This window comes from Apteryx mantelli, chromosome 23 (assembly GCF_036417845.1).
Source record: "Apteryx mantelli isolate bAptMan1 chromosome 23, bAptMan1.hap1, whole genome shotgun sequence".
Taxonomy (NCBI): domain Eukaryota; kingdom Metazoa; phylum Chordata; class Aves; order Apterygiformes; family Apterygidae; genus Apteryx; species Apteryx mantelli.
In genome coordinates this window covers 7,618,461-7,645,288 of record NC_090000.1, presented here as the reverse complement: position 1 = coordinate 7,645,288, position 26,828 = coordinate 7,618,461, and the positions used below count along the sequence as shown (strand labels likewise).

The following is a 26,828-nucleotide window of genomic DNA, read 5'->3' as shown; positions in this document are numbered from 1 at the left end:
AGATTGTCTATAAAGGCTCCTCTTGTATTTCTAGAGGTAGGAAGTAGGTAGAAGAGAATGAGATACCCTTATACAATTTTGATCATAAGGTTTTGGGCAAAAAGGTCCCTTCTTCAAGTGTTGGCAGACTTTTAATTAAAAAAAAAAGTCTGAGATGGTCTTTTGGCTGAAATGATTTAGAAGGACATGCTATAGACTTTCATGTATGACAGGATGGGGAAAAAAAAAGTGGTATATAAAGTACTATGGCAAATATCCAAGATTTGTGTGATGTAGGGAGAAGGCAGAGGTTTCTGTTAAGACCTTACTGATCTGCACAGCCCTGCAAGACACTTGTGATCAGAACTGATGGGCAATCCCCTCTCCTAAAAGGCACGCAGAGAAGGACTTTTTCTGAGAGCAGGTCCCCTTTGGAACTTAAAGAAAGAATGGAGGAAAAAGCACTGTACCTGGCTGTGTGTGTCCAGTGGGTACAGTCTTATTCTGACTGCTTGACATTGGTCTCTCCCCTTCTTCTTGCGACTCTGGTTTGCCAGCAGCCACTAGCTGGGCGTGCTGTAGCTCTTGGGCTCCTTCCCCTGCTCCCATTTCACAGCTTTTCAGGGGCAAGGACATCTGGGTTGGGGACCTGTTTGTGATCTCACTGATGCCAATCCCTTTGTTCCAGCTGGAAGCAGAGGAGTTTCTGGATGGGATGGGCACTCCTCCAAGAGCTTCTGGCACGCGGCTGGGCAGTGCAAAGGAGACAGGTTCCGATGCAGTCAGTGGTGGAGATTTGATGGGCTTTCGCCCCATCTTAGGTGAGAAAGCATGGGGTTTGGAGGCCTTCTCTTCAGTGGGGCTCAGGTCCAGAGTGAAGAAGGGACTCATCTTCTCTTGGAATGGGGACACTGGCTCAGAGCTCGTGGCACTGCCTGGTGTCTGAGACTGGCTGCCTGATTCTAAATCCTTCTTCGTTAGGCTCGACTTCTCCTTATTGATGCCGATTGACTCCAGCAGGGAGGTACTGCTATCCAGGCACTCAGACTCCGCTTGGGGCGGGCTGCACTGAAAAGACATGGGGTCAAAATCCAAGCTAGCGACTCCAATATCCGGTGGGCTCAGGTCAACGTCTTCAGCAGATCGAGGAGAAATAAGGGCAGGAACATGGATTAGCCCTTCATCCCCATCACTGTCGTCATGGGGAAGGTTGTCGTAAGAATTGCAGCGATTCATGTTTCCTAAAAGCTCTCCGTTGAAGGAAGCGGACAATGCATCGCTACTAGATCTAGGTCTTCGGGGTCGAAACAGTTTAGATTCACCTAGGAACAAGTAGATACGGAAGGGTTATTGTCAAATATTACTGTCCAGGAGGCAATGGCTGGGTGTTGTTTTTGTTTTTAGTTTAAAGGCAGCGTGCAAGATGCTCACATGGGGAGCTCTAAACACAAAAGTAATGTAGCTAGCAGTAACTGTTTGTTAACTAAGTTTACTCAAACTCTTTTTTTAAGCAGTATTCTGGTCTGATTTAGTCTGAAATCAAGCTGGCTGTAAAAGGAAAGCTAGTTTAAGTGTGCATCAGCCTTAAGTCTCAGAAGATGTTTTCCTCCCTGATGCTGTGTTTTCCATCTTAGAATAGAAAGGGGAAATGTCAAAGAATAAAAAAGCTAGGGGGGTGCTTTTTTTCCCACCTTGGAATGAAAACAAAGATCTGCAGTGTGTTTCTCATGCACAGCGGGGTAAGCTTCTCTGTTAATTAGCAAGTCCAACTTAACTCTGTGTAGGGGGGCCTGCTCTGTTGAGTATTCGCAGTCAGTAATGTCATACTGCCTTTTTTAATTCACACGCATTGAGAGCACAGGTGCAATTTTGTCTTACCATCAACAGCATGCAGAGAGGTAAGGGATTCTTCGCTTTTAGCTGAGCGAAGAGTCCCGCTGTCTCCTCTTCCACCTAAGGAAGTGCAACCGAGAAAGTGAAAAGCTGAATTATAGAAGTGATTTTGTATTTGGCTATGTAATGGTGGCAAGAAGAAACGAACGGATTTCTGGCAATAGTGCTACTGTCTTGAACGTAACTGTTTGGTTTTGGTTTGGTTTGTTTCTTTTTGACTTTGCAGAAACTTTTGCCCTTAAAAACCTTTATCCTGCACCACAGTTAATAGGCTTTACTGTCTATATAGTGATAGATGTAGTCCTGTTTTGCATGGGAGGCAAGACTAGATGACCTGCAGAGGACACTTCCAACCAGTGATTCCGTACTACTGGGCAAGAGGCAGCTACACATGAATGAATCAATTTTTGTGTTGTTTGTTTTACAGATTAGGGCAAAGTAACCTATCAAAATGGTAACTTGTGCACGTGACAGGCTGGGAAATGAACTACCCACCCCGTCTCACTACAGACTCTGTCTGGACATACCTATGATAGTTGTATCAGTTTAAGACTGTGTCCTAACAGCAAATAAAACCCCTTGAAAATGGAGAAGAAACAAATGTTTACACAGTTGATTTTTATGAGCACTAAACAAGTACAACTTCAGTGCTCCAAGGAGACGGTCTTAAAGTATTGGCATATGATGCGTTTATTATATTGAAGACTATGAAGGTTGTAATTTGAAAATGGCACCAGGGAGAAGCTGGGATAAAAGTCCCCAGTGGACCATTTGTGGTGTGTTTTACTGCAAAAACATACTGTTGTTGTTTGTTTTTAAATCTGGAAAGAGATAGCAAATTATATATGGAAGGGGCTGAAAAGTTTACATACATCAGATGCAGCTATAAAAAGTTCTCTGATTCCTTCTTTAGTTATACTGGTAAAACTTTCTGCGTGAATAAGTTTGTGGAGTAAGTTTCTTTATCTAGTTTAAATGTGTGTCTTTCGAGAGCAGCAAATGGAGTCAGAAATGTATTCTTATTTTGTAAGAGCGCCAGAAGGAATTAGTCCGAGACTTATTATGGTGGCGTCTGTATATTTGTCCTTCAAAAGCTACCCTAAGAGCTGGACCCGCTAGAGCACAAGCCTCTGATGCTGGCGATCTGTTTAGGAAAGGCAGCAGTTAAATAAAGATGTTATACGTGGCCTGAACACTAGAAGGAGATAAAAGCACGCTGTAAACATGAAGCCGACGTTCCTGAAAAACCTGATTTTGAGAGCTGGAATTGCACCCTTACCTGCCAGGGCTATGGCTTTCATTTCTGAGGGTTCACTGGGGTTGCGCTGTAGTTTGCGTTTGGACACGGAGGATGATTTTCCTAAGTTGAAGAAGGAACGCCAGCTGCCAACTGGCGATTTCTTCATCTTATTGGGTGGTCTTTTTCTGGAATGAGAAAATAAGAGCAAATTGTGAGGGGAAGCTGCATTTGGTTCCTGCTGCTTGTTGTTTGTTATTAGAGCTACCTGATTTCTGCCGAAAGCAAGCTTAGAAACTTGGTCTATTTAAATAGTTGAGGATGTTTTCATTCTTATAGCTCAGCCCTAGAGCCTTGCTGGGTAAATCCCGCTGAACAAGCAGATGCAATGCAGGTGAGTGAAGGCTCTGTGTCTGTACAATATAGCATCTAAGAGATGGCAGTTACTTAGCTGGCAGATGTACCAGTTCCTTCAGGAACTGTGCACTGCCATAAAAGGTATTCAAAAGCATCTCTCACTTATTCTGTAAAGCCACATAGCCTCCTCCCGTTGCCATGTTTCGTTTCTAGTGTCAGCAAGTCTGTCCGACTGTTCCAGTTTGAGGAGAACCAGGATTTGGTAGAGGCATTTGGTCCTGAAATCTGAAATACCCTAATGTTTCTGGTTCTTTTACCTTGTTTCTGCGTGCATGGTTAGTACGGGCATCAATATGCATTACATACAGCATGGCTTTATACATTTAACGGTAACCCTGTCAGAAGGGAGGGAATGGCACAAAAGTTATGTAGCTAAGCTAAGCCCACTGACAATAAAAGTAAGTTGAATCCTCACAGAGTCCAAAGGGAGTGGAAAACTGGTTACAATATCCCAGGTATGATTACAGTCAGTGCAAGCAAGTTCCCTGGGGATCAAATTGCTGTAATCAAAAAACCAGTTGTAACACATGCTGGAAAGGAAACTCCTCTCTACCTTTCAGATGGAAAGTCTATGACCGTGTGGAATTTCCCCTGTAAAGCGGCAGGGCCTTCTCCCACTTCAATGTATTTACTGTCTGCCACGATGGGAGAGTTGATCTGGGCTTGTGTCCGTGCCTGTGCTTCCTCCAGGGTGAGCAGCTTTGTGGAAGGAGAGGATACCAAGAGAGACTTGGGCCGTGATAAAGAACTGTGCCCTGTGAAGGAAAACCAGAGACCAGAGGGAGAATCAGGGAACAGCAGCACAGAAATCAAAGCTTAGAGTCTGTGTGTTTAGGGGAGAGAGATGCTGTTTTCCCCCCTTCCCTAAGATTTTGATATCCCAGCAAAAGACAGATATGATCAATTTAACCATTACTTTTGCCAGAGGTATGTTTATGACAAAGAAAATAGTCATGATTGACAGTGGCTCACTGTATTTAAAAAGAAAAAAAGTGTGTGTATGGGGGGAACCAGGTAGATCAGAAACCTGTACTGATGTACTTTTATTTAAGCTTCATTTGCATGCAAACCTCGGTAAAGAAAGAGACTGTTTTCTTCTTAACCTTGGTGTTAGCCATTCCCAGATTCTAGCTTGTGGTGCAACAGGAAATACCGTGTGTGACTTAAGTTGCTTCAAAGTAATCTTGCAGATGGACATAGTAAACTGAATCTTGGTGTGTGTCTTCCCTTGGCCTTTTTACAGCTTGCTTTTGTTTTTGGAGGCAAACATTTAAGTTTTGTGAAAGTAGTTGATGTTGCCCAGATGTGTAAGTCAGTTTGTGTTGTAGAGGAGGCTGCTACAGAAGAGCATAAGGAGTCTGTTATAAGAGCTGTCTTTTATTTTATGAGTATTTGTATGGTTATTGTCACATGAGTAAGGGGGCGGGGGAGTATTTAATCCCTCCACACCACCATCCTGGTTGAACCCATTCCTACTGTTATTCCTTTAGCACCACAGTTCCACATAAAATGTGCAGTCTCATCTGTGCTCATCGGCTGTAAATGCTCTGAGATAAGGTTGGGCTGAATCATGGATACAGTACTCCAGCTGTCCTTGAAACAGCCTTACCTGGAATGGCTTAAAGTAGGCTTGGGAGTGCCATTCCCACCTCTTATAGCTTGGCACAGATAAGATGCTGTGCTCAAAAAGAGAGGCTCCCGGAAGCATTGAAAGTGCTGCTGCCTTGCTCTAGCACGATATCCCTGAGCTTAGCTGATGTGCTGTGAAATAGCCTGACCCCTCTCCCCCGGTTCCGTGCTAAAGCGTACTGAATGTGAAGGACCTGCTCATCAAACAGCTGAATTTACACGGTCCAGTCTAAGCCTGGATAATTACTTGGCTCAGATTCTCTGCATGTTTATCTTCCCTGGCAGAGCTCAGTCTGGTGTGGGCACTGAAGAGCAGCAGAGCAGCTTGTGGTGGTTTGGGAACACTTCTGTAAAGGACTGTTACCGTTCAGCCAAGCTAACCTCTGGCTCCTGTTGACTTAAAATTGCCTCCTTATAAGAACAAAAGCTGGACTGATAGCAACTCCGCTGTCCTAGGCAGAGGTAGGGCTAGTAGAGAAGTGGGAAGCAGCAAATATACTGGAAAAGAGCTATCTGTACTCTACAGGTAGTGGTAACGGCACTGACTGGGCATGTCTCCTTGGAAGGGCAAGGTATCGAAGCAGATGGCGCACGCTTAATGCGGCTTGCGGACTGCGCGTTTATTGACCTAACATACGGAGTAAACTTTTTTTCTCCCTGGTGCAGCTGCATTTGTTTTCAGTGGAACAGGCACACGTACAGCCTGTTAGCAGTTACTCAAAGGAATTTATAGGTCCCAGGCCTGAGGGCTGAGTGATGCTTCAAGTGCTGCAGGGCCTGGTACAAACATGTCACAGTTCATTTCTTGCATCTTAAAGCCACAAATCAGCGGCACAAGGAGGGAGTTGGGCGATAGCTGTAAGACCAATGCGGACTGAGCTGTGTAACATCAGAGTAGCTGATGTCAAAATATTTCCCATTAAGAGCAAGACTAAATTTTTCATTGTCAACTTTGCAGAGTACCAAGAGCTTTCTATTTATGTTCTAAGCTGCTGGTAATGCAAGATAGGTCATGTGTTGTACTGTGCTGCAAGAGGAGCTTGAATGGATGAGCATGCAGGAACATCAGTTGATACTGGTTTTAAAACTTTGTTACTCCTGCTCCCTCCCCTTATTTATTTATTTATTTTTATTTATTTTATTTATTTCTAAGTGATTCATTACTGTTTTTCAATGCTAGGACATAAGAGCAGCAGCCAGATATTAAGGTGTTTGCTTTTGTAGTGCATCCTTGGCTTCTATCAAAGGCATTGAGAGCAATCTCAAAAACCAGGTCATGTTTGCCGAATTGTAATATTATACCCTGGAAATCTCTTCTCTTGTTCTTCCTGTAAACATTCTCAAAGGTCCCAGGGAAGGCTCAGGTTTCCATTAAGTGTCTGCTACTGTTCTTGATCAAGGTAAAGCTGACTGAGGAAGACACGCACCTGCTCCATCTCGTATGACCGAGCTGAGTTTGGAACTGAAGAGGACGTCTACGTGATTCAAGATGAATTCCACGACTACCGACTGGATTCTCACCTCCATGAAGGCAGCTGTTCCACTGAAGCAGGCAGACTCTATCTGCTTTGATCTAAAGAAAAGGCAGATTAAAGAAAATGCAAACAGCTAGAAGAATGTGGAAAGATGAGCTCACTTTGGGTAAGGATTCAGCATCTGGGGAGCTATTGTGCCTGGTTGCTCAGGCAAACAAGACTTGAGGAGCAGTTAAGGGATTAAATCGCATCAAAGCATTATACAAATGATCATGCTGGCTGTAGTGATTTATATCTGCATTTTGGTTTCAGATTGGATTCCTACCGAAATAAGCAAGTGAAGCACATGGGTCTAGAAGGAAAAGCAGCCATGTGGCGGGTCCAGACTGAGGTAAGTGTACTGCATGCCCAGAGTGCACAAAGCTCAGTTTCACTTCTTTGCAGATGCACTGAAAGCCAGCAGTTTAACGCACTGATATTGTATGAAGCTCGCCATGGCATTCTACGTGATTTTCTCTCTCCACCTGGTCCTGTTCAGCAAGTACCCCAGTACTCACAAAAGCAGACTCAAATGAGATCTTTTCATTGCTTGTGGGTGGAGAAAATAGCTCATTAACTGCACACAGGGAAAACTATAACTTGGATTTCTCAGGTTGGCAACAAAGGAGTCCAGGAATCGATACAGTAGAGGTCAGGGTAATGATTATTATTATTTTAAAGTGAGATTTTAAAATTACGCCATTAATTTTAAACTATCAAATTTTAGGGGACAGATTTATCCAAGATCATTCCCCTAAGTCTCAAATTCTGCAGCCAGAAGCTGTCATGTTAGACGCTAGAGACTGAGGCACTGGGAAATCAGCCATGTCACAGAACAGGTTTTCCTGGGTGACCAAGGACACACCAGTCTTATTTAACCAGGAGAAAGAAAAGCATCATTTAGAAAGGGGAGGAAAATAGACCAGGCTTCTTCCTTGGCACCACTGAACTGCAGTCTGTGGAACTGCACTGTGGTGAGAAAGCATAATCTGAAAGCACTCTCTTGGGCTGTATTAATGCGGTTCCACTGACAGCAGCAGGGTACTGGCATCATCAGTGCAGGAGCTTAGCAGTCAGTCTCAAAACCCTTGCTCGGAATAAGTCTCTTACAAATTTTACAGATGAGCACAGTGAATGGAAAAAGAGGTGGTTCTTCCAGGCTGCTGAAAGTTACCTTTTTCTGGAGAGTATGTCTGTCGATTTACTTAGCTAAAACAGGGTTTTATACATAAGCCTTTTAATCAAATGAGGGAGCAAACAAACAAAAGAAAGGAATACCTTAGGAGGTTGGGAGCCCAGACAATCGCTAAGTTCTTGGTGTGCATATTTGTGATGGAGCAGTAATCAGCTAGACGAGCTAAGTGTCTCATTAGGAACTCCAGTGTCCTGGAAAAGGAGAGATAGGCAAATGTTCAGCACCACTTAGCACGCCGTGCTGCAATTTGCAAAGCAAACCCACAGTTCATTATTTTCTTGTGGTTTGAGAGATTGCGGGGGGGAAAAAAAATGCTGAACTATGTACCCTAAGAACAATGATAAAGTTGCCTTTAGCAAATAATTAAATGGGGGGTGGGGTGGGGTGAGGGAAGTCTCTCCTGATTTGTCCAGGCTAAAGGAAAAGACTGCCAAAGCACCTGCTCTTATTCAAATGACAGGATCCAAAAACCACGAGGTGGACAGGAATAATCTAAATGCCACCAGCACAGCAGGATCTAGAAGCAGCGAGCCCTGAAAATTCATCACTGGGCTGCTTTGCTATACTGTTATGCAAGAGAAATACAACCACTGCACTAAATTTGATGGCATTTCGGTCATGCTGCAATGCTTGTCACAGGTTTGGGGGAAAGACTTTGAATAGTACCCTATTGTAAGGTGGAGACTATTTTACATATGCACCACCCCCCAGGATTTAGAAAACCAGCAAATCCTATTGGAAAAGACCGAGATCAGGTCAGTATTCCTCTGATTCTAGCTTAGGAAATAGCTGCCTCCAGCTATGTTACAGACATAGAAGGCTAAACTTCACAGGCTTGCGTTCACATTAACTAAAGCTTCTCTTTTTTTATATTAAACAACGCTGAGGACGAGCACTAGGAGGACGGCAAAGGGACTAGCTCTCTTCATTCCAGCCCCAGCGCAAGATGCTAATGAAAACGCTGAGGCATCCTCCTCCGCTCTGTTGCTTAGCAGCAGCACTGACTTGTCTCTGTCTCACTGCGCGCCCCCGTCACGGCAAGGGAGCGGATTGCCGAGTGGGGTGGGGGGGTTCTACACCCGAACAGGCTCAAAATTTCACAGATAAGCAAGGCTAACATAGCTATTTCTGCTTGGAAGCAAAATGGATGGACACCCCGGCAACCAGCACCACCGTGTCAAGCACCAGTTACCTACCTGCATGGAAACTCTCATGGAAGATTAGCAGAACAATAAAGTGTTTTATTTTGTTTTTTTCCTCCCTTTCCAAAGCAGACCTCTCCTAAGTGAGACACCAGCTCTGCCGCAGCAGCAGCAGCAGGGGGAGTGCTTGCAGCATCACTCTGCCCCTAAATCTATAAACCATTTTGTATCCACATATGTTTCAAGCCCCCTCACTGGTCTAAGAATAAGACAGACACACAGAAGCAAGATGCTCTTGCTTAAGTTAAACAAGTTAGGCCAGGTAGAAAGCCCCCATGAAGATAAGAGTCATTTTAGGGAAAATGTGGACTGCACCAGAGAAAGTCAGACACAGGAGCACCGTTTCAGAAATAAACTATCTCATGCGTCTGATTTTCTCTGGTGCAGTCCACATTTTCACTAAAACGTCCCTAGGCTGGGACTTGAGGAGCACATTCTGAGAAACAAACTGTGCTCCTCAAGTCCCAGCCTAGGGCCATTTTAGGAAAAAAAAACATGGACTGCACCGGAGAAAATCAGATGCAGGAGCACCTTTTCAGAAATAAACTATCTCCTGTGTCTGATTTTTTCCGGTGCAGTCCATGTTTTTTTCCTAAAATGACTTGTGGCTGGGACTTGAGGAGCACATTCTCAGAAACAAACTGTGCTCCTCAAGTCCCAGCCTAGGTAGGGCCATTTTAGGAACAACATGGACTGCACCAGAGAAAATCAGACGCAGGAGATAGTTTATTTCTGAAAAGGTGCTCCTCAAGTCGCTTCCCCCTTATTTGACAGCAGTAGACCATTATAATTAAGGATTAATAGACAATTGTTATTAATTGTTAATTAATACCAGCTGGTATTAACAATTATAATTATTTACTTATATTAATGACAATTGTTATTAATTATAGATAATTAGTGGACAATTAATTGATAATTACCAGTAGCTATTTATTGGTATTACTGTTATTGCTATTATAAGGAAAGTTAATAGATACAACTTTATTAAGGGCTGTCACCTCTGTACTGCAAGCAACAAGCCAAGCATCTAAACTAGCCTGCCTGTTTTTAATGTACCTAAGACAAGAGAAGTGCTTTTACACCACTGCTGCTATTTGTGCACTGACAGACTCGGGCCTGTCATACAGAGTGAAACAAAACAATGGGGGTTATTGCCAAGATGGAGTTAAACAACTTATGCCAAAGTCCTGAAATATTTTTTTTGCTACATTTCCCTTTAATGCTATTCTTACAGAGGGTATTGTTCTCTGCCCCCCCCCCATAAATATTTACTTAGTGATATCAGACCTTTCTGACATAACAAGCTTGTACTTGCCTCTTTACAGCATACTTTCTAGAGGAAGTCAAATAAGATGGTGTACATAAGGTTTATGGTATTTGTCTTGGTACTGCTCTAATTAAAATATAAATCAACTTTATACAGCCATAAACCATTCTAATATATACAGGAATAATGCAGTCTCAAAATCCAGCTATCTGAAGAGGGAAAACTGGAACAGCATCAGCTCACTCTTGAAGTTTAGGCATACAATGCTATTAACAGAATAAAGCCTGTACAAACCTGTAGTGAGGAGGGGGCAGCTGCTGAATGACATCGTGAATTTTAACCAACCGCTCTTCATCTGTAGCAGCAGAAACAGCATCCTGGAACAATGCAGTAAATGAGTTAGATGCTAATAAGGCTAGAAGCCCACCACAGCATGTTGAACTACATGGACAATGTACAGCTCTGCAATATTGAGACAGTTCGTTGGCCTCTCTACCTTGCGAGAAATGTCTGTCTTTGGAGACAGACTGGCACACAGCTGATCTGGTAACGGCCAAGTAAATCCAGGTCCGGACCAGTACAGCTTGACTGTACAGAGCAACTCCTTACAGTGGGCATTCAGCTCCAAGCAGTACTTGCTTCTAAGCCCACGCCTGTTTGTTAGATACATCCTTGGGAATGGCAAAAGGTGGGGGAATTCCCACAAGCACTGTTAATATCCAGATAACCTCCAGACAAGAGCTCCTTCCACTGAAGCCCCAAAAGTAGCATCAGTACAGTGTAGGCTATGGCACAAAGGCACATACATGCTGTGAGCAAACCTAAGGACCTGGGGCGCTGCGGCACCCAGCTCCCAGTTTTGAAATGGCAGGATGCTCACAGTAATTGGGAACCTGGCATGCAGGTAGCACGAGCTGGGTGGGTGTTAAACTGGTAATTTTGGAGAGGTGCACTCTGGGTATCTATAACAACCCCAACTTAAACAAAATTTCAACAAAGAAAGGTGTATGGAAGACAGGTTTGGCTGGCTGCTGGATCCTTTCCAGTCTATCCGGCAGGTGTAGATGACACACAGGTCATGCTGAGAGCCCCAGGGAGGCAGCACGCAAAAGACAGCATTGCCTCGTACTTACTGAGAACTTTTCGTAGAGTTGATACGTAAGCAGAGGGTTTGGCAGTTCCCGGAAGTACAGTTTGCAGAGGGAGCCCACGCAGTGGATATCTTGGATGTAAATATCCTTTGTTAAGTCAGGGATCTGCTCAGAATCAAACTCGTGCCTGGAGATGAGAACAGAAAGATGGGCAGAGGAGTTTGAAAGGGAGGAAAGAAAAAAAACCCATAACAAATTACAGTCAGAAAAAGCAAGGACCTGGTTTACAGAAAAAAATAAATATTTAGTAGCCAAAGCCACACAAGTCACGGTTGTGGTGCTGCTAGCTTGCATTTTTCCAAAATGAGAATTTTTTTTTTTTGGTAAGGCATTTTTCAGTTAGTTTTACATCGGATTGGCTAGTCTGCAAATCACTGTTCCTGGAATGGGGCAGACACACTTCACAAAATCTTTGGAGAACGTTTTCTAAGACCCTGGAGGCAATCTGAATGTTAACTCCCTGGGGTGCTGAGTGGGAGCTGCCTGGAGGAAGAGTCCCCACGGGTCTGAATGAAAGCTGCAGCCGTTTTGCATATCAAAGGCCTGGAAGCTGAAGTGCTAAAGCAGCGCTGGACACCAGTGCCGGTGACCAGCTGCTGCACGTGGAAACGACTGTGCTTGGGTCCAAGCTGGTGAGCCGGGCCTGCCTCTGCCCCAGGACCAGGAGAGCCAGGAACCACATGAAGAAAAGCCCTGAGCATTCCCGTGGTTTTTCAGAAAGAGAGAGAAAAACCGAAATCACAAACGTTTATGAAATAAAAGCTGAGCTTAGAAGGCCAAGGCTGGCTCACTGCTGGAATATGCTCATGGAAATTGCTGTTTCAAATTAACAGGAAAGATTGGAGGGGCTTGCATGGTGAGTCAGGCCACAGGGAGCTGCGCGAACACGGCTGCTCTATCTGAAGCTTGGTTTCCCTACAACAGTCTTTAAGCTGTAAACCAAACTGCTGACTGCTGTCGCAGGGAGTCACCCTGTCTACACTACAACCACAACATCGGGGGCTTGGTGGCAACATCCCTGGCCTCATCCCCTGTCCAAGCCAGGCAATTTGTGACACTGAGATAGATATAAACCGTGCTTTGTAACCTCTGCAGTCAAGTGTACATCCCTTCTTACAAGAACAGACAGGGGCTCCTTCTTCCCCTGGCCAAGGCGGCTATCTTAGGGAAGCCGTTTGTACTATTCCAGACAGGAGGAGGCAGAGAGGTCTCCTAAGAACCTCTGCATGGAGACGACAGACAAGTGAACAGTCCCAGTTCCTCATCCCAAAGACAGCACATAAAAAGGAAATAAAGGTTTTTGTTTTCCCAAACGGACCGACTGCCTGTAGCCACAGTCCTCAGTATATACCGCTCCCACAGGCATGTTCTGACTCATCACTCACTTACTTACTCATATTTGGAAGAGAAACTTATTTCCTGCACTTGGCTCCATAGAAGAAGAGCGAACGCAGAAGGGAGATCAGGGAAAGACACCAAACCCCACTTTTGACATTATCCTCCCCACACAAATAAACTGAGCCTTGACTGAAATTTTCTAGCCATATCCCGCCTTGCTGTCCCTGGTACTCCAGTACTTTTTTCTGGGAACAAATCCCAAGCCACGTTAGAGATCTAGCCTTGCAGAAGCAGACTATGGAGGGAAGAAAGGGTGCCCTATGTCCAGTCTTTTCTCTTTGTGCATCTATGCTGATTGTTAAGAGCTACATGTTATTTCTTCTGACCCCCAAAAGAAGACTGTTTTAGTAGCGGAATTCAACTTCACAATCTCTCCAGAAAGCCAGCTCTAGAATACAGGATTAAACATACCAAATTCAGCACTCATTCTGTTCTGCCCAATAGCCAAATACAGGCAGCTACTGCACCACTAAAGAGCCAACCTTTGTCTTGGAGTAGTTCTCCCATGTGGAATAAATAACTTTCTGTCCAACAAAAACCCTTTAAAACTGGGAGATTCGGTTCTTCTCCAATTTGAAAATTAAGAACAGTTGCTGATTTATAAAGCTATTGCAGATCTAGCTTTGAAATGGGCTTAATGATCTGTTTATATAGCTGGAAACTGCAGCAATGCAATGTGTCCTATGTTATTCAAACACTTAGGAAAATCTGTAGTGATTTAAATGAACAACAGGAACAGTGACTACAACTCATGCCATGTACCATTCCTTTCGTCTTTGTAACATCTCAGAAAATTAAAAAATAGGCTGTCACTTCATTCTCTGTACTATACCAGGGCATTATGCAATGAAAGTTTTAGAAAAACATTTTTAAAGCACCTTGGGAGAACATCAAAGGAAAAACCGGTTTTGGCAACACCCAGGGAAAAAATGGACTAGCGGAGAGATTAGAAAGGATAGTCCGGCAAAAGTCAAAATGGGGAAGTAAAGCAATGTAACTGAAGTATGGACTGATGTTTTATTCTGCAGACTCTGTTGTGGGCAACAGCCTCTTGCACAGCTACAATTAGTCTCCAGAGTCTGCATCTCACAGCCTTAGGAGCAGATTTAAAACGTTACTTGCTGTGATGAGAGGGCTAATAAGCACATCCACACAAGGGTTCCTAGAGTAACTGTACCGGTTCAAACCTGTCACTTTAACTTGGGAATACCCGGTACAAAAAAGCTACCCCTTTGTATAGAAAATACCCCTTTGCCGGCTCTGCGAGGCTGGGGGAACAGCCTGCTAGCGCTCTTCACGACAGAAAAACGCGTGCCAAATGATGGGAGGAAAAACAGCTTCACAGGAGGATGGAGACCATTTATTTTGATGAGAATAGCTCCTCACTGGGGAGGACGCGCACCTAGCCTTCCTCTGCACAGCCATGCAGCCTGGCAACACCGCCCACCAAGACCTATGCAAGTGCTTCTTTACATGTTATGAGTTAGTTCCTAATATGCCAGGAGTCCAAAGCAGCAAGGAGAAATATCAGCTGCTAAAAAAGGGCTCTGAGAGCAAGAGAAATCAGGGATGAAATTTCACAGCACAGAGACCTCACAATCCTAGAGCCTTCCATTACTCTATCCTGAAGGAAAACTTCCTGCAAAACGAAGTCTACTGAACAGCTGTGTTCCTCTAAAAAGAACCCTCCAAAACAGTGACAGGCCTAACATACCTTCCACTAGATACCTACTGCACGCACACATCAGAGCTGCTGGAACAGCCTGCCCCACAGCTGCCGCTGTGCGAGCTCCTGAAAGAACGGCATCGAAACCTAGTACACGCCTCATCCATCCTATACAAGCACGTTCGTCAAACGCAGTGCCCTTACCGTAGTTTCTGGATGTTGGATGCGATCCCAGACAGACGATATATTCCATCCACAATGCCATGTTTCTCAATGAATTCAGTGCAGCTCTTGAGGACCTGGGGGACTAAAGAAAAAGTGTCATTAGTTAGTTGAGCGTGCCAGTAAGTCCTAGCCCAGGCTGCAGTCTTGTCAGGTCCCATAAACTGAGCACAACTGTGTTACTGCTTTAGTTCCTCCTTAGAGGAGAAAGCTCGTAGGAGATGTAACTGCAGGAGTTGGTGGTGAAACTGGTCAGAGGTGCTCTTTGCTTTAAAGAAATGCCAAGATAGGATGCAATGGAGAATGGTGGATCAGTTTGGAAAAAGTCTGCGCTGTTCAAGCAGAGACAATGTACATCCATCACAACTCCCACAAGAGCTGTGGTGTTAAATCCAGTATCCAGAAGAGCTATAAAACTGACTAAATACATTCTCGTTGGCCAAAAGACTTCCTTCGGTTTCAGATCTCTATGGGATTCACCTACGCTGCTTGGTTTAAGTGAATATAAATGTTAGATGCTACTTTCTGCCCCAGGGTCAGCTGAGTTTTTTTAACTGCTAATTTGATCCCCAATGTCTGTTAGAGCATGACTGGATTTAGATAGCTAAACAACATACCACACTCACAGAAACTGCAGAAAGACCAGGGTATGACAGAAAGGAAAAAATAAGCCCGGAAGATATAAATAGGTGTCAAGTCAATATTCAAGCCACTTCACCAACTAACTCCTTACAGTTGACTTCTCAGCCCCATGGCACATTCACTGCCTGAGCTATCTGTCCATCCTCACTGGTCTGAGGAGGAGCAAATCATTTTATTTGTAATAGGGAGATAAAACTGCTGTGAACACAGAAAGAAAATTAGGCTTGAACTTTTCTGAGCGTCACCAAATCTCCATGGAAAAGCTCACACCTTTGTGGATTCCTCTGCCAACCACCTTTTTGCTACAGTTCCTATGATGATCTAGATTTATTACTACATTAGATGCCAGGTCTTATCCATTTGCCATGTGACAGATTCTGAACAGGCCATGTGGCAAATCCCCTTACATCAAGCAGCAAATGCCATCTGCCAGTCTGCCCCTCTAAGTGCCACCGAACCGAGATGCTCTATGCTTTCCCTTCCCCAACAACTTCACTGCTTTTTTTTTGGCTTACAGCAAACAGTCAAAAACGCTAGCTAGAGCTAGAGAAAAGGCTCATTTTAAATGGTTCCCTGGCAATCAGCGGATGCATCCTGGGTTAAGGGCACATCTGTTCTGCGCTAGAGTACTGCACAGAACCAAACCTGTAAATCTGTGTGGCATATCAATCATGTAGGTCCAACAATATTAGATTAGGCCCTGAACCTGAGATAGAGGATGACCTAAGGAATCGAGGGAGAGTCAAAACATAGTCAGCTAGACTCTAGTTGTGTGCTACTAGCATTTACAGTCTCTCCCACTGTTTTCCATAGCAAGGTGCAGACTGCTGGGCAAACAGAACGCTTACACATTAAGCAGTGTCATAGAAGGAGCCTTGGAAACCAAGTGCTTTTTTGGGAAAGAAAAACAGCAGAGTTAGTTACCTTCTGCTCTCCCCTGTTGGTGCAATGGAAATTTCAACTTCCATATAACACAGCCAGAAGACATTTGCAGAAGGAAACCTCAGTATCCGCTCTAGGCTCAGAGTAGCACCACACTTGTCGGCATTAGGAATCAACCAGACAGAACGCTCATTTAGGCATCTGAGCCAGGATAAGCAACTGCTTCTCATTGCTGAGTGCTCCATTCACACTCTTTGGAGAGCTTTAGCGTGTTGGTAAATGCGAATCAGTCATCCACAACACCGTAAGCTAAATGTCTGAGAACAGAGCAGACCCAAGAGCAGGCAGAACAGACATTCCTACATTCCAGTATAGTTTCAAAGAACACCCTTGAAGGACAACACTTACTCCTTTATGCCAAAAGATTCAACACAGCTTGAAGAAGAAAGTTTTAAGGCTTAAAGTAGACAGGGAGGGAGTTATACATTACTCAAGAAGTTGCCAGAAAGCGCTAAAATATGTTGCACTGCACTACAGTGTTAGGAGCAACACAATGAAGAGGATATATTTTCCATGATCAAATGATACCTTATGTTCTGGGAGAAGGGACTTGATAAGAGGGTAGCCATACTGTATGATTCCATTCCTGCTGTCAACTTACAGGGACAATATTGCACGCCGGTACTGCAAACTAGAGAGGTGAGAACAGCACCATCTATCGCAGTGAAGACAAAGGACAAGGTTTTAATGCTGACACGCTGAAATTAGTAGCACCCATTGAAAGAAAGCAATTAATAATAGCGCATTCCCCGCCTGCCTAGTTCTTACCGTGGTTCTCTAGGGGAGGCTGATAGCATGTGAGAAAGGTGGTGCACGCACTGCGTGGGGGGAGCCTACGCAGCCAGCTCTCCTCTTTCTCTGCATACCATGGACACAGCTAGAACACCTGCCTCTGCTTCCTAATTGAAGGACTATGCCATAGGGAACAAACTCTGCACGTTTCCAAGGCCTTACGCTTCTGGGGTTTATCTAGCTGTGTAAACAACATGCTAAGAATGGTCACATTTATGTGACATTCATCTGAACAGCAACCTGTTGTGCAAATGTGAATCAGGTCAAGGGAGAAGGGGTGGGATGTAGCAACAACAATACACTTCCTAAACTGGCTTATTTGCCATTGAAGATCCCAGGCATAGTTAAAGAATTAACATACACTGAAACAACTCTAGCAAGCTTGTTCTCCGTGTTTTATTTTCTAATTTGGTTACCAGGATGTCTGTTCTTTAAGCTAAATATATTATTCCAGCACTACAGATGTTTTAAGGGAATTCTGCATGGTTGGAGAAGTGACTAAATTACAAGAAGGGCCACAATCATACTTGAAGGCCCTTTGCTGGAAGGATAATTTGATTCTTCTAATTTTTGAACAAGCATGACACTTGATTATTACATGTGCATTTAATCCCCCTCTTCCCTTTGAATCCCAAGCCCTCTACCTGTATATGGAAGAGACACAAAAAGAGAACGAGGATACAGTGACACTTGCACAGAATATTCTTTGAGTCCCCAGCTATCCCCTGCTCAGGAAGCGTCTTTGTCCAGGATTGGTGTCTCTGTGTTTATTAACCTTAGTACACAGTCCTTTCCAGTTCCACGCTCCCAGGCAAATAATGTATAGTGCGCTAATTAATATGCACTGTTTTTATTCTTTTTCTGAGCAATATCATCTTGAACCACTGACTCCAGCTAATCTCTCTGCAATGAAGTCACTGACTCAGCTGCAGGTTGCTAAAATCCACTGACAGTTGCTATGTTTAAACACCTACCTCTCAAGGAGAAGCTGAGCACCGTACACACCTCCTGTTGCAAAATCAATCACCTTCTTTCCATCCCTCACTGCCTCCCTTCACTGTGTCAAACAACAGGTAGTTCTGGGAATCAAAGTGCAAAAGGCTGGAAATGCGGATGCACTAGCAAAGGAAAACCCTCGCATATTTGATCACCATAGTGGCTAAAGGAGTTTTTTCAGCTCATTCCTGAGCATCTCTCAGCTGGTTTGAAAGGTTTATTGCATCTCCTAGGGCTCATTTGTAGACTTTAGCTCACTGAATGAACTGGTTAATTCTTTCCCGTTTTATGGTTTTCATTCTCAAGAACATTTCAATTTGTCTTTAAATCAGGCACTTTTCCTCTCCTGTAATCTTGCCTTTATTTTTTTCCTTTTTAATCTTTTGAAACATTCCCACCCTGGGTTCGGGGAGTTTTTTATTTTTATTTTTCATTTTTTTAGCACATTACTGGAATCAGAACTATTTGTTCAGCCTGGGGAATGAGGCCTCCCATCAAGCTCCCCTCCAGCAGTTCGTTTTCACAATATTACAGCAATAAGGTGAACCGCCACATAAGCCAGGCCTTTTGGCTGGTTAATGGACCATATCACGTTGAAATGCAGCTGCTCAGCTGAATTCCAAACATAGCAAACAAACGCAGAAAGCTAAAGCACCAGTCCAACAGGAACAAGGAATATGAAATAAACTGCCCTATGTGCTACATCGAACCACCTAAGCAAAGGTAGCAACTTGGGCTGTTCCAAGGATACTTAGGAAGAATATGGAAAAAAAAAAAAAAAACAACCCTGCATGAAGCACTATAATAGGAGGTTAATGGATATGTTTTGAGCCACAGGAGGAAGCTGAGGTGGGAGGCAGGTCACTCTTAATTGTCCAGGGTGCCTTTATAAAGAGTGAGGAAAGACAGGTACATGCAGAGGATAAGGTGTCCCGACAACATGCAATATAAACAGTATGAACTGCACTGCGGAGGTGCCTGTTTCTCCAGCCTCCATGACTAGCTGAGACTTTGACGACCAAGTTGTAGACATCTGAAGCTCGCCAAATAAATCCTATCTCCCGTACCATATGAACAAATGATTATGTAAGAACTGAACAATGAGTATCTCCATCAGAAGGAATACTTCTGTTCTTTAAACCCAGTCATTCTGCCTCCTACTTTTAGCTCAGTTTTGCAAAGAAATGTACAATTATTTGTTAAAAACAGTAAAAAAAAAAACCCCTATAATAATATTTTACACTATAAATTTTTCTACGAACTTTAAATTAGAAAAACCAGGCCCAAATCTCACATTACCATGGCTTTTTTTTTTTTTAAATTCATCTCTGCTTCTCAGCTGATTGGGCCTCCCTCATTTCAAACTACTCATTTCTGAGAATCCTCCCTCCACCTTACAGCACAAGAAAGACAAGAAGTTCTTGTAAATCAGCACGAGACTTTAAGAGGTTAATGACTTCCTTTTTATTGCCCCATTCTGTCAGGGGCACCCTCTGCACTACCCAGGAAGCAGCCTGCACATGACATTTTATAAGCACACAGCCCCCACCATCTCCTGCCTATTCAGAAAAATCTGACTTTAGAAGACTCTTGCCTAAGGTTCACTCCTAAATCTATGTCCTAAAGTTTGAACCACCAGGATTAAGAGAGATATACAGCACCAAGCAAAACTGAACTTCCTTCAAGATGTTCTCAGTTTTCAAGAAGTGACCCACATTAAAATTATTTATGTTGCTGAGGAGTTAAAGTCCAAGCCAGCTGCACTATTTCCTGGTAGCATGCAACATTTTTATTTGAAAGTGTGACTTTTGTACTGTAAAACAGATAACGGGAAAGGAGGTCATAAAACATGAGTCAACTACAAGCACAGATACCATGCAGTGCCCATTTATGGAATCAGCCTCTGGCACTGGACTCTGCTTTTTAAGACTGGACTGTCTTTTTTAGTTACGGTAGCTTAGCCAGAAATCGTGTAAAAACAAAGTACAAGGTCCACGTTTCAGAAACATAAATCCCACCGTGTTGCATCAACCTAGAAACGTAGTTATCCACATGCTTTAAGTCCCCGCAACATCAGCGACATTCTTGATGCTGCTGGGTATGTCTATACTAGGACACTACAGCCCTTGAGTCGTGCAAGTGCTACATATACCATGCTTACTTTTACTGTAGTTCAAAGAATGCAGCCTTTATAGTGCATCCATGTCCAAGATTGTATCCAGCTAACTCTCTGGAGTTTGCTTTTTCGCTTTTAAGAAAAAACAAATAAACATATCCACGACTGGAAAAAATATACTAGTAATTCATTCATGTTTAGAGTGTATATTGGTGTTATCTGTTCAGAGCATTAAATTCACTACAATAAATTAAGAGGGGAAAAAATATCCACTTTAAGAGTGGAGCGAGGGGCAAGAGCACAAGCAATACTTGTACAGCCTGCAACATTTCTTCTCATGTTTGCTCTTCCTACAGCTGCAGTGTTTCGAAATGCAAATTAATTATCAACTCCCTGCTGTCCTCCAGGTCACTCAGGCATAAGGAATTTCTCTTCTCACAGCTGTAGACAGGGTAAAAAGGAGGGGAGAGGGAAATTGTCTCTTTTCTTAACTGCAAGAGCTTGTGTTGCCTTCTCAGGTCTCCCTTTCTGCAACTGCTTCCCCCCAGACAAGCAATTCTCCGCTGGGACGCCCTGTACCTCTTTGTAATGCTAACCCATACCCAGTAATCTCGAGTTCCAGCAATTCAGAGGGCAGATGGTGAAGCAATAAAAGAGCCTGTTAAGTTTGGAAATTTGCCCCAAATAGCTCAAAACTGTTGGCCTTTTAAAGTATTGACTCACGTTTTCCACGAGTTCGTGTACCAGTGAACTCATCTGCAGAAGGCAGAATATTCTCCAGTCATCTGAACTTTGGGTCAGCTAGTCATTGCTGTTTTGTGTTTAAACTGATTGCTGGATTCATCTTTGATGTTAAAGGCACCTAAATCCCACGGACTTCATGATTTACAGAAGCAATCGAGTGAATTAGGCACCTTTTAGTTTCTAAACGTCTAACATATATAGGTTTGTGAAATTATGCAAACACAGCTAAGGAACAAAATAAATGTAGGAGATGCACACAGATTTACAGTTTTGCTATAGACAGTATCAACCATTTACAAGGCTACTCTGGATCTAGCATGCCGACCTGTATTAATACTTGAATAAATACTACCCAATGTTTATATTATGTTCTTAACCTCTGCAAACATTAGAAGTTTACCCTTGTAGCACCTTGGAGGCAGATATGCACTATTAATCCAAATTTCCAAAAGTGGAGATGGAAGCACAGATGTCAAGCAAGTTCCCCGAGGCCACAAAAGGTGTGTGAGAGATGGGGTTTGAGCTCAGGACTGCCCGGCTCCCAGCAAACAGGCCACAACTCTGACTACAGCTTACCCCTTTGACTGCTCAAGTCCTTTACAGATGGTTTTTAACAAAAAACCCCACTACAAATTATGAAAAGTGAGAAGGAAACTGGTTTTGGCATGTCTGAGGCTACCAGGTTCCAAGATTTATTCAATCATCTGAAGTAAAAAAAACAAAACAAAACAAAAAAAGCTAGCCAAATAGAATGATAGCCAGCAGGACAGCAGCAGGAATGCAAGGGCCCGGCTGACATCAGAACCTGTAAGCTCAAAGGGGCGTCACGTCACAACAGCCCTCCTGAATTACTGCCCCGTAATGCAACTTTACAACCGCTTCTTTCCAGTTTACATTATTTGCGCAAAACTGTGGCAAAAATCAACTCAAGTGCAAGTAAAAGTGTTGAGATAGGACAGTATTTCTTCGCTGCTTACAGTAAAACAGGCAAGAAATGATAAAGAATCATAAGAAACAGGTATGATTAAGTATGGGCTGGAATGCACAAGGTAAATCACTAACAGTATGTGTCAAATCCTCACTTATTAGTAATGATTTTTCAAGCACAAAACAAATCACCTCGGGAGGAGGTGCCATCTCTGTGGCATGAAACATATAATGAACTTAACAAGTTTCAAGTAGAGGAAAAAATGTACTGATGTTAAACCATATCCTCCCTATCTATAAAACTGCTGCCCTCAGAACTGAGTTACAACTGAGTCCAGTTACAACTTCACATTAAGTGAACAAAATGTTCCAGTGCAGAATCAACCCTTTTACAGTAAGCAGACATTTACTACAGAATTAGTTTTATATTTCTCAATAGGACCATACCACACACAAAAATACTCTTAAAGGAGGCAGAACAAGAAGATTTCCAATATCATCAATATCTGCATTAAGTAGGCTTATCAGGAAATACCAAATAAACCTACCAATTTGCAAGCTGTAGCCCAGTATAGAAATCCTGCACTTGCCATATGTTTTATTTACGGCTCTCTTTCCCCAAATATTGTGAGGGCACTACAAAATTTATTGGATAAGTAAGCACTCACTGTTTTTCCTGCTGTGCCGATGGGGAAGTTAGGATCCGCTGTTTTTTACATCTATTTTAGGGTAGACGGGGTGAATCGCCCTTCAGACATACCAGTCTCCTTTAATGGACTAAGGAGCAAAGGTAATTGATTTTAGACTTACACAACTAATTATTAAATGATTAAGATTAAAGGAGATGAATCCTACTATAAGGGACTTGCCCAAAGTCCCCCAAGAAGTGTCTTAACAGAAAAGGGAAATGGAAACAAATCTTTTCAGAAATACGTCCTAATCGTCAGCTCCTTTTGGCATATACATGCCTTAAGAGAGAGACAGAACTGAAGGCAGGATACCAGATTGGAACCTATTTGGAGGTTTGAAACTTTTTAGTTCACATTCAAACTTTTCAGCTTGGATACGCAGAAAATACCTATTAAAAGCAGGACAAAGCCCAAGTGTCCATTCATGGAACGAACGTATCTAACGTAGAGCTTTAGCCTCACCCATAGCCAGCATTCACCTCAGCCCACGGTAGTGACTGTGGCCAATTTCATAATTCTGATCCAAGTGAAATATTTAACACACACAATCTACCTTTTCTGGGTAGCACTTCAATAAACCTTTGTATAAGAACAAGAAGTTATTGCTTAAACAAATCTACTGATGTGTTGCCAGCATTCAAGTCATAACAGTTCCACGAATACTTTGGGAACTAAACTCTGGGATTACTACGCTTGAATGTGATTATTATTTGCTATTTGAATTATAGTGGGCCCAGGTCAAGTTGGAGGATCTATTTCTGATGGAAGCTCTGTAAATGTAGAAAGTCTCTCTGAAGCAAAAATCTTGGATCAAAGCAGCTGGCGATTAAGGACAACCTGAGCGGGGATTCCACCGGGGCCTTCAGAACTTGGATGAATTGGAAGTTCTTGGAGTTCTGGGTCTCTCTGTGTTTATATTTAAAAAAAATAGAATTTAAAGAGAGGAAGGGAAAAAAGTAACACTTATTTGTAAATATTTATAGCTTTCTACTAGCTTTTCAGTGAAGTTTGCTTTACTTCTTGTTTGCAACTTTGTTCTCAAAGGATGAGAAAGAGAGTGGAAACTGTGCTAATTCACCCTCTAAGAGTTGAAACATCAAGAAAAACTAAAATAAAAAAAGTAATACTCAGCTGTCCTGAATTCCAAATCAAGGCTTTCTTCAGAGACGGCAAAGATCCAAAGCCAGACAGTTAGATATTTATTATAACTAAAATAATTAGCTAATAAAAGGGACTCCTCAAATACATATTGGAAACCAAAGAGATGACATATAGATTACAAAGCTTAAACTTGAGCTAAGGGGAACCAGATTTTTTACAGATAGCTCCCTGCCAAGATGTTGCCCGAGATCTCATTCCTTGTGTTACTCTGTTCTGGTAACGATATTCTTCCTACACCCAAGTCTGTAATAAGTTAGCATCAAAAGCAACTAAATTCACCCAGCCAGGGGACCACTGGAAGGGAAGGATATCACCAGAGAGCCCAGAACATGCTGTGGTGTCACCCGGCTTCCCAAGGTGCTGTTAAGAAGCTTATCTGAAGAGCCTAATCAACAGCATAAAAGAATAAAACCACCCCTTGTGAACGACTGTTGCTGGGGCCTGCTGTATAGCAGGATCAAGATCATATATCTGCTGTAATTTCATCTCCTATGCAGTTCTGAAGAAACTCTGCCTTCATTTTACTTTTTCTTTAATCCTACCCAGCTTGTCCACAATACCTGACAGTGAATTTGGGGAGCTGGGGATGAAGAGGAAGGACAGAGAGGGAGAGTCAGGTGTGTTAGGAAGTTTTGTCTTTCGCAAGCATTTAGTTTTTCAGCCAAAAAAGGCAATTCCTCTTCCTGCTGATCACACATCACTGGTATATTCCAAAGGCATTCTGACAAATCTGAAAAGGAGCTATCAATCCTTTGATAGGGGGAACTCATGGATTAAAGCCTAATACTATTTCTAAATCCATTTCTCCAGATATGGAAGTTGATCACAACAAATGCATAAAGAGGTAAAAAATAAAATAAAATAAAATAAAAATAAAAAGCCATTTTAGTCCACAAAATCCACTATCAATACAGCTGAATTCATTGCACAGATTACATCACGAGATGAAGCACCTGATCACTCTATTTTAGGGTATGCCAGGGTTAGCATGTACTCCCCTCTAATCACCAAGAGAGAGATGATCATTTTTCCAGGTGTCTTCAGGGCAGCAAGAACAGCTTCAGCACAGAAAAAGAACTGCCAGTATTTTATACCTCATTCCCCTGTAGGCCAGGCAACTCCAGCACATCTTCCCCAGCAGCATTTGTGCCTTGGTATATGAAGTACATTGTGAAGTACTCCCTCATCTGCCGCAGCTCACAGCTCTCCTGTTCCCAGCAGAGCAACGTGGCTTTTCTCCGGCTCGCTGACCCTGGGGCAGACCCAGCTGCCTGGCGTGCGAACCCACTCCCATCCCATCTGCGAGCTCCGAGCAAAACAGCGACACCACAACCGCAACACCAGTCTGCAACCGAGCAGCCTCCCTATTCACAGCGCAGCCGAATCCAGCCCACCTCAGTCCCTTGCCTAAAACAATCCATCATTTGAACAAACGTACAAGGCCGGCAGAGCACCAGCACACGAAGGTGGATTTATCGGCTGTACCTTGAGAGCCCTCGCAACCCAAATTTCCCATCGCCTTTTGTCTGTGCGAGAGGTTGCAGCACGAAAGAGAGAACGCTGAATGAAAAGATTCCAGGTGAACCGCTCTGCTTTAGGACTACAGCTAGTCTACAATATAATCATGTAAAAACAGATTGTCTGACTTGATTTTTATCAGCCATTTACACACAAGCTTTCTATCCATACATTTCAAAACTGGAAAAACTGATGAAAGAGAGCTACATGTCATAACCCTGGCCACATGCTCTTGCAGTCACAGCCAAGAACTAACCCCGTTTTCTGATCGGCTGGCCTCTCTGTGCACCCACGCACAAAGTTTATACTGACCACATCCCTGTGGATTCCTGCATTTGTCATTAATTCACAAGTTGTGGAGAGCTCCATTTTGAAGTATTCTGAGGTACAAATGAGGACATGGTACAGATGCTGCAATGCAGCATTTACCAACTCCCACACTAAGCAAACACAACCTTCTTTCTAATTGGGGTCAAGCTAAACTTAAGTTCAATTTGTTTTCTTTTTAGAGAGGAATTTAGAGGAAAAAAGGTTTCTCCATCTCTACCTACAAAGGGAACCAGGGCTCTTCACTGCTCAGGAATTACACTGAATTTGCTGCATCTTGCAGCTGCTTAAAACATACTAGCATGGCAGGTGTCAGCAAGGCTGAACCAACTGGGAACATCTCTCAAGGCGATGAAGAAACAGCTACTCCCTACCGAGGTTAGTCTGCTTCCAAATAACTCTTCATTGGCAGGAAAAGTATTCAAAACCTAAAAGGAGCCAACAACTGAATAACACACTAAAATTAAATGGAGATGGGCCTCTTAAGGCAGGCTCCATTGGGTGACTGGAGCCGACTGGACGGGTATTGTGTAAACCAACATACTCAAAGGCAGTATCATCACAACCTTTACTAGACTTAGAATAAAAACGGAACTCAAAAATCCATCATCTCAAAATTGATTTTACTCCTGCAAGCGATGGCCCATTATTCACTATTTACATGTGACACGGAAGAGAAACACAAAGGACAGACTGCTGTTATTTCCATTGGAAACAACATGCCAGTGTCTAACTGCCTGGTCCAGCGATCAGGGCTGTAAGCAGTAAGCCTGGATTCCAGCTCTGAATCCTTTGTCCGCTCTCCATATAACCTCAGACAAATCGCTTAATTCCCTGACTCAGAAAAGGCCAGGGTTGCCTGAGCTCCAGCAACCAGAAGAACGGTCTCAGGCCCAGAGAGGTCTGAACTCCATTTAGACAGATACCGGTATCTGAGCTACACAGGCCATCTCCAGACTGCCCTGATCATCACCCCCTAAGACAATGTGCCAAGATGACGACGGATGGAGTCCTAATCTCAAATCTTGCACAACCTTCCTGGTTGACTCTTGGCAAAGTAATTAGGACCTAAATCCCATCACCTTTCAGCATGATTTACTGTGGCTCCTAATGCCCATTTTCAGAAGCAGCTTAGAACACAGATAATTTTGAAAATATTATCCTCCCATCTTCCTGTGACTCAGATCCTCACCTGAAAAAC

General features: G+C 43.2%; 1 protein-coding gene across 1 annotated transcript in view; it reads right to left on the bottom strand.

Annotated features, from left to right (window-relative positions):
- Nucleotides 1–26,828, bottom strand: part of ARHGAP32 (Rho GTPase activating protein 32) — a 272,203-nt gene that overhangs the window by 5,300 nt on the left and 240,075 nt on the right. The window contains exons 15-23 of the mRNA XM_067309997.1: nt 14,756–14,858; nt 11,470–11,614; nt 10,631–10,713; nt 7,948–8,055; nt 6,583–6,728; nt 4,080–4,281; nt 3,152–3,297; nt 1,858–1,932; nt 450–1,301 (exon numbers count right to left, since the gene is read on the bottom strand). Of these exons, the coding sequence (XP_067166098.1) occupies nt 450–1,301; nt 1,858–1,932; nt 3,152–3,297; nt 4,080–4,281; nt 6,583–6,728; nt 7,948–8,055; nt 10,631–10,713; nt 11,470–11,614; nt 14,756–14,858 (1,860 nt within the window). The remainder of the gene's footprint in view (nt 1–449; nt 1,302–1,857; nt 1,933–3,151; nt 3,298–4,079; nt 4,282–6,582; nt 6,729–7,947; nt 8,056–10,630; nt 10,714–11,469; nt 11,615–14,755; nt 14,859–26,828) is intronic.